At 39.1% G+C, this 8,312-nt stretch overlaps 1 protein-coding gene across 1 annotated transcript; it reads left to right on the forward strand.

Annotated features, from left to right (window-relative positions):
- The first annotated feature begins 406 nt into the window (after positions 1–406).
- Positions 407–1,517, forward strand: LOC107823187 (auxin-responsive protein SAUR36-like). The gene has a single exon (XM_016649783.2). It carries the CDS (start codon positions 796–798, stop codon positions 1,279–1,281), a length of 486 nt encoding a protein of 161 aa, XP_016505269.1. The 5' UTR covers positions 407–795; the 3' UTR covers positions 1,282–1,517.
- Positions 1,518–8,312: the final 6,795 nt, after the last annotated feature.

An 8,312-nucleotide genomic window follows, 5' to 3' on the forward strand; every position in this document is an offset into this window, starting at 1 on the left:
CACAAAACTTCCCCTATTTGCTGAAGCAAAACGTACCCTTTTTACGTATCCTCAACTTATTGGTCCTTTGAATTCAAACATATCTTTAATTTGCCTTTTAATAGAATAAGAAGTCACATTTAATTTCTTCAGCCTCTATTCACTTCAGATTGTTAACATAAGCCCTCCAACTTTGAATCTTAAAAACCACAACAAAAACAATAACGTGACTGCTGCTAACACCCAGATATCATAACCTCCCAATAAACATAAAACACGCAACCCTCCAAATACTTTGCTGTTTAAAATACTCATAAATTAAAAGTAAAAAATTACTAGTCCTCCGTAGTATACGTACATGTACTCCTAGTTTGTTTTCTTGTGCCAATATTAAGTGGAGTAAAATTATATATAAATGGCTCTGCTTCACCTCTTCATCTCTCTCATTCTCAGACTCCACATCTTCTATTTCACCTCCTACCTCCACCCAAAAGGGGAAAAAATAGTTTCTTCAATCTCTCAAAACTTGCTCTTTTTCAACCAATTTCTTTGTCCTTCAATTAATTTTTCCCTTTTGAAGTCTACACAAACTTTTATCTGATGAAAAACTCGACTTGTAATAATAGCCATGTCCAATATACCAACTTCTCTTTCTGAAATTTGCCATACCCTTTTCAGGTTATTAACTATGTCCATAGCTGATCCCTGGCCTTTTTCTTAAAAAGAGTACCCCACCATAAAACAACTCCTTTCCTTACAAATTTTTCTTTCTTATATTATTTTTTTAAGCTTTTCCTAGTTATACAGTAATTAAGCATGGGCAAGTTCCGTGGTTTTATGCTCAAACACCGGGTCACCACACTTTTCCGATGCATGTTTCGGCGACGGCGTTCGACGGCGAGGTACCGCCGACTGGACCCAATTCCAAGTTGGGGTACAAAATCCATTTCTAGGCTCTTGAGCTGGACCCAACGCCTTAAGACAAGAGCCAAGGCTATATGCAACAAAGCTCATTGTTCCAGGTCGGGTCGGAGCTACATGCAAATCGGGCAAGACCCGATTGAAAAGGAAGCTGTAACGGTGCCTAAAGGTCACTTGGCAGTTTATGTGGGACAAAAAGATGGTGATTACAGAAGGGTTTTGGTTCCTGTAATATACATAAATCACCCTTTGTTTACTGAGTTGCTAAGAGATGCTGAAGAAGAATACGGGTTTAATCACCCGGGTGGTATCACAATTCCTTGTCGGATCTCGGAGTTTGAGCGTGTCCAGACCCGGATCAAACAGGGTCGGGTCAGGTAACCCGGACAATGTGAACATGAAAGTGATGAGCTGAAAGCGTGAAACAGTGGCATTTGGATTACTACGATGATGACGATAATTATTCAGAGACAGTTGAGAGTTGTTTTAAGCATTTTTGTAGTTTTTTGTTAATCACATCCTTATTTTTTGTCTTTTTAATTTTCGGAGGTTTCACTTCTGATGTAAGAGTAGTTTATTGATGTACAGTATAGAGGAAACTTCCGATCTCTTTCCAGTATATTTTGCTTTTCTTGGCCTTTTTTGGTGTGTGTGCAAATAGTACCATTTTTTTGGTAGGCGTTCAGTTGCTAATTACCTATCTGAGTATTTGGTTAAGCAATTTCATGAATAAGAAAACCATAATTCACTAGTATTTAATTATGAATGGATAGTGAAATGTAAGGTGTGGTTTTGGAACCAAGTTTGAAAGAGAAATTAGAGAGCATGGACTAAAGTTCTGCAGTTGTTGCTAGCTAGTTTCTAAAGTAAAAAAAGCAGAATAGAAAATTGATTTTTATTTTTCTTATACTAAACCTGCATAAGTTATTATACTAACTTTTCTTTAATATTGAGCTTGATGTGTGTAATCCTCATGCTTGATTTTTTCTTTAGAAATTACTAGTAAAAGAGAACGTTGACGTTTCTATTAAATAATAATTAGTTCATTTTCTTCCCCTGGATAATTAGGTCATCTGCTAAGTATATTAATTGTAGTCCAGCTGTTAAGATGACAAATTTATTTTAAAAATGTATTGTTAAGAAATAATATTTTTGATAGTCAGTTTGCAGAATTTTTATGCTTTAAGCATTTGCAACTTGGTCAGGATTGCCCTTATTCCTCTTTTAATGTTTATCCTTTTGAGAAAGAGAGTTTTCGACACTTCAGCCTCATTTTCCTGTGAAATGGAAAGGAAAAGAGTTCATACAATGAATTGCTTTCATTTGAAATTGTTTTCTGCCCGGACCCCGGTATACTATACTAATATGTGTAGGTTCTGTAATTTGAGTGAGATTGTCATGGTGCAAAAGCAGATTTGGTCCGATATTTCCTCGCTCGGGTTCTTTGACATCGACTCGGTTGCCCGCCCCGGGATTCTAACGATGAATGAAGCCTCAATTTCGAGGGGCCGCGTGACTTTATCTCTTTGAAGAAGGACTAACTCTTCTTTATATACACAATTTGATGTACGAAATTGGAAGAAGAATTGTTGCTTTCAAACGTGAACCAGGTCCAGGATTCAGACTCTCCCTTAGCAACGGGAAAGGCGTCTATCTATCTGCCTAGCTTTGGTAGATTTTCCCAACCCAATCCACAGAAATTCCATGAATCCCTTGGTGGATAAGTCCGACGACTCAGCAGATATATGTCTTGGAGCTTTCAAAGGCCTTCAAAGAAAGAAAGAACTGAACTCAAACTTTCTGTTCTATCTCGGACCCAGCTGCTACTGAGAAAGTATCAGGAAATACGAAGATTCAAGAGGCAAGCAAGGGATTGGATATCGATATCGCTTCATACCTTACGGTGCTTACACCTCTCGCCTATCGGCACGACGAAAAGCCAACCTGATTTTTTTTATTCGTTTGACGAGGGAAGACCTTAAATACTAAATTAATTAAATTACACCTATATCGCGAAAAAGAGCTGCTCTAACTTTAGCGCGCTGTTTAGTAAAGTCTCGCTTTTTGATATGAGTAGGTGCTTGCTAGGGCATGGTACTTTTCGTTCTTCATTCGAAACTAACAAGTATCGGGTCGGGGATTTCTATCTCCTTTTTATAGGTTCTACGGACCGATACCTGCTGCTTCCACTCTACTCGTACTAAATACGGGTAATTCCCCGCCACTTACCCAATATTTTAATAGAGGGACAGCCAGCAGTGAGGCCATTGGACCAATAAACAATAGTCACTTCTGGGAATTTAAAACTCGATTTTCTCCATAAATTCTCCGATCCAAATAGCAGAGAAATTTCCATATTTATACTTTTTCTTGTTGGAGGGGCGACATTACGTTAAACTACCAAAGAAATTAGGGTAAACCAATGTGATCATGACATTGTAGGTGCTTGCGATGGGACGGATGCGACTTTGCTATGAAACTCCTACTACTTACTTTGTTTGATTCAAAAGGCGAATAACCCCCCTCCCCCCCAACTAGTTGTATGGGGTGGGGTGCTTGTGAAAAGCTGCTTCTGATATGAATAATTCCTAAAAAAAGGCAAAGCTCGGTATTTGACAAAGATCTTTCTATCAATAGATAGGAATGAGTGTTCGATATAGGGGATATGATCCATCTGCTTTTTATCTCATAATTTTTTTATTTCGGACAGTCAAATATAAAGATTCTTTGTTAGCTCTTCGTGCCTCCTTGACTTCTCAAACTGAACTAAGACTGTTCAACTAGAGTATAGCCGGAAGGAGCACTTTTGTATTGAAAGTATTTTCAAATAGCAATCCGAATACTCCTTCTTTATAAAAGGTTTGGAACTTTTCCTTGAATGAAGAAAGAACTCTTCTTTATATACACAACTAGATGAATAGCCGCATCGAATAAAGAAAGTAAGAGGAAGGAAGCATCTCTTTTCCTGGTGAAAAGCAAAAAATTCCTCTACTCGAAAGCCGTTGCTGATATGATCTTTTCTTTCCTGGGCGTGGGCGAGACAAAGTCTTCTTAGTATTTTGCTTTTTCGGTGATATCTATAAGAAGGAACACGGTTCATATAGCACTTCTTTTGTTGAGAATTCCTCGTTCCCTTTCGTGTGAATTCCCCAACGGCACCTCTACAACTAAGTCAGTTGAGCTCTTTCGGCTCCTAGACCAGCTATTATCTTTCCTCCTGTTGGTTACCATAAAGACACCGAGGGATATTGCATGCTCTAGTTTTGGGGATGTTGTTTACACTACTATTGGTAACAACTCAAAGTGCCAGAACCATTATGTAAAAACTTTTGGGGGGTTACAGATCTCTTATACTACAATCGATCGACAGAGCAGAACAACCAAAAAAAGAAGTTAAGTTAGAAAGTTGTATGATAGGTGGTAATTATCTTGTACGGTTCGGCGGGGTAATCAGCGTACTCCGATAAGTGGGGGGAGGGGGAGAATCTTTGGCTCTATCGAACATATAGGGCGGGTTTCATTAATGAAAAAGAAAACAGGAGGCCCTTCATCTGCTAGCATTGTGGTTTTTCAGGATCATCTTCTCGAATCGTATAACTGTCAAAAGTGAGTGACTGTTCATCGGAATTGTTATAGTCTGAATACTCATAAGGTAGGGTCGACGCCCGCCTCCCAACTCTCCCTGAAAAGGAGGTGATCCAGCCACGCCTTCCAGCACGGCTACCATATTAGGACTTCACTCCTGTCACTAGCCCTGACTCGGGTATCCCTTCCAGGTGCAGTTGACGTACAATTTAGGTAATATATGGATCGCCCTTTCCTGTCCTGGAAGTTGATCCTTGTTTCCCAAAACCAACGAAGGTTCTAAGAGGCAAGTAAATGGTGGAACCTCATTCCGGGACTTATCTTGGGCCATTATGTTCCCTTATCTCCCCTTAGAGGGGAGGGGTGGAACTATTGAGGGGTTTATGTGAGACAAAATCACAATTCTCCGATTTAATAGAGTCAGCAAGATCCGGGTGACCAGAGTGATCAGCAGCTTGATCAGTTTAAGGGGAAGTTTCCGTACCTCAAGGGGCACCAATCTCGCCCGACAAAGATCTATCTGCGCGAAGCCGACCTATGGATAGGAAGAAAGATGCAGGAAAGACATATGGAAGAAGAAAGAAAAATTTTCTTTGGGAGTATGAGATAGGCAGACGGGGATTACGTAGCCGAACAACCGCTGGGGTTTCCAGCAGTGGTTTGATAACGATAACTAAGCTGACACGCCGGAGTTGGCTGTTGGCATAACATGGCGGTTCTTTACCGCACCGCAGGCAGAGGCGCGATAGCGTTCGTGGTGGTGCTTCAAGATTCAAATGTACTGCGTCCAAGATCAGAACGAGCTTGCCGGTGGACCACTGCCATCCCATTCTTGAGATATATTTTATACTTCAATACCATACAAGAGGGGAGGGGAGTGATTTGTGTGGTGTCTGATTTTCGCGTGCACTGAATTATCGAAGGACCTAGTTCTTCTATGCGTTCCTTACACTATAGTTGCGGAATAAATAATGCAGAAAGTAAAGAACACAAGGATTTTTACGTGAAAAACACCCATCTCAAAATGTGAAAAAATCACGACCTACTACCAAGTAGAATTTTTCCCAAACACTTCACTACAACTCTGAGCCAACAACAAAGTTTACAAACTCTTGCAAACCTAAGGATTACCTCTAAACCTTGTAGCAACCAGCCACAGGCTGTTGCGACTTGTTCAAGTTAACTCTAACTTGAACAATACAACTAGAGTTTACAACCTCTTGCAAACCTAAGGATTAACTCTAACCCTTGTAGCAACCAGCCACAGGCTGTTGCTACTTGTTCAAGTTAACTCTAACTTGAACAATACAACTAGAGTTTACAACCTCTTGCAAACCTAAGGATTAACTCTAACCCTTGTAGCAACACGCCACAGGCTGTTGCGACTACTTCAAGTTACCTCTAACTTGAAAGATACAACTCAGGTACCTAGTACAATTTGCTTTTTAGAAAGCTGAAAGGTAAAACTCAAAACGCCTACTACACTTTGAACTAGAAATAAAGAAAGATACATAAAACTCTTTATGGATTTGTTCGTGTAGATTCAGGGTCACACTCTTAAATCTCACAGGAATTGCTCACAAAATGCCTTGCTATTTTGCTCTCAATTCATGCTTAACTTCAGTATGTGTGCATCACCTGTAAAAGAGAACATAACTGATATTTATAGAGTTAGTAGAATAAGGATTAACTAGAGTTCTAATGCTTTACTTTTCCTTGGTGGAAGAGTTCAAGTTATCTTCAACTTCTAACTCTTTCCTTATCTTGGATAGAGTTCTCTTCACGTAAGGAGTCCTGCTCCTTATCAAATATGCTACTTTTCCGTTCAGGGATTATCAGAAATAACCACTTATACTTATCCCTTTCATGTTCATGCCTTTTGATTGATTCTGCCCGTCACCCGTGTATACTGTCCATGGACCTGGTTTATGTATGTGTTCCTTTGTCAATCATCAAAACCAAAACTGATCAGGTCAACAAATTCCCCATTTTTGATGATGTCAAACTCAGTGCTTTTCATAAGCATGGAACATGTTTCAACTCAGCTCAACATTAACACAATGTTAGAACACTTTTCATTTAAAGTCATAAATCATTAAGGACCAGATTCATTAGGTTATAAACATCACATTCCAAAGCAAAAGCACACCTTATCTTCCCCCTTTTGGCATTATCGAAAAGTTTCACAATTAAGGTAAGTAACAAGATTTTAACAGATATCACTCATGGACACTGGGGCTACTTCAAATGCAATCATGGATTCAATTTTCTCTTTTTCAATCTAAGGATATTAGCCATCTAAGAAATATCAACAAACAATTAGAGCAAAAGCAGTGAATTTTATTGATTGATAAGATCCTACAACAAGGTATAAGAAGAAATAAAAATATAGAACCATGATCAAAAAACAAAAAAATCCCACTTGGGTTACTGGTTATAAACTAGGCTTAGAAAGGGTTTAAAACTGGGAAGGACCAGGTTCTTGGTTTTTGGCTTGAAGCAGTTTCAACATATATTGAAGAATACTATCATTATTCTCCTTTTACTTTGCAAGCTCACACTTGAGAGCGTTTCTCTCATCCTCTACTTCAGCTAATCATTTCTTCAACCTTTCAATCTCAGCATCCTTAACCATTTTCTTCCACTATTTGAGCCTCCTTGTTCTTTTTGGAAGACCTAGTTCTTTTAGACACAATTGAGCCCTCAGCCTCAGTCTCTGTTTCTCGAGAATTCATTTGAGAAGTCTTTCTCTTTTTGGAACTAGGTGTGGGTACTTCCACATCCTCATATTCATCTTCAATAACCAGGTTCATCTCCTTAATTTGGACTACTCCACTTGGCTTACCAGCCTTTTTTTTGCAAGCGACTTTCTTGGCTTTCTCAGCTAAGGCCTTTTTTACATTGGCCTCACTCTGCTTCTTCTGTCTCCTTGTAGTTCTTCCTCTTGTGGGAGGAGTTGCTACATGGATAGAAGGAGTACTTTTTCTCTTAGTGACACCCATGCCCTTTCCTGCAGTCTTTCCAACTTTGTTCTTCTTCTTTTGATTGTAACTATTTGACACCTTTTGCAGCAGATCAGGACTCTTGTCTATTTTAGCAAAAGAAGGAACTAGTTCATGAAACCGTTTCCTTAACCTAACCAGCCCATCTGCTACACATCTATCACCAGAACCATCACCTATCTCCTATGATTCTATCCACATACTTTCATTCATAGTCTCCTCATTATCACTAATCTCTTCACTTAATACAATCATTTCTCCAACTTCTTCAGTCAAACCAACAAGAGTGGGTGAAGGAGATCCAACCACTCTTTCTTCTCCCTTACCCCTCACATCTACTTCAACACCCTCACTCTTTTTTCCTTTTTCATTTTTACTATCATTTTCTTTCAGATCCACCAGTTTATACACCATCAATCGTACAAACCAACACAAACCTATTTTTAAGATTCTCAACAATTTTAGAAGCAACACCAAAATATTTTAACCTAGAAGTTACCTACTCAGTTTCAGATGAAACTGGTTCTTCCTCCTCAGTCACAGACTTAAAGGACTCATCAAATTCTTAGGGTTCTTTTGCTTGACTGGCTTGTAGCAAATCACTCAATTTCTTAGCTTGTTCTCTACTGGCCACTGTGTTGCATGCAATTATTTTGATATGCTTTTTCTTGGGGGTTTGGGTGATTAAAAGTGTGGGTGAAGGCTCTTTGGGTGGTGAGTAAGGGTTTTCTGAGTTTTTGGGATTCTTATGGGTGTTTTCCATTTGATCAGTTCAGAAACTTGAGAGAAATAGAGAGAATTTAGAGGTTTTGGAGATTTTGATCT

This window comes from Nicotiana tabacum, chromosome 19, assembly GCF_000715075.1.
Source record: "Nicotiana tabacum cultivar K326 chromosome 19, ASM71507v2, whole genome shotgun sequence".
NCBI lineage: Eukaryota > Viridiplantae > Streptophyta > Magnoliopsida > Solanales > Solanaceae > Nicotiana > Nicotiana tabacum.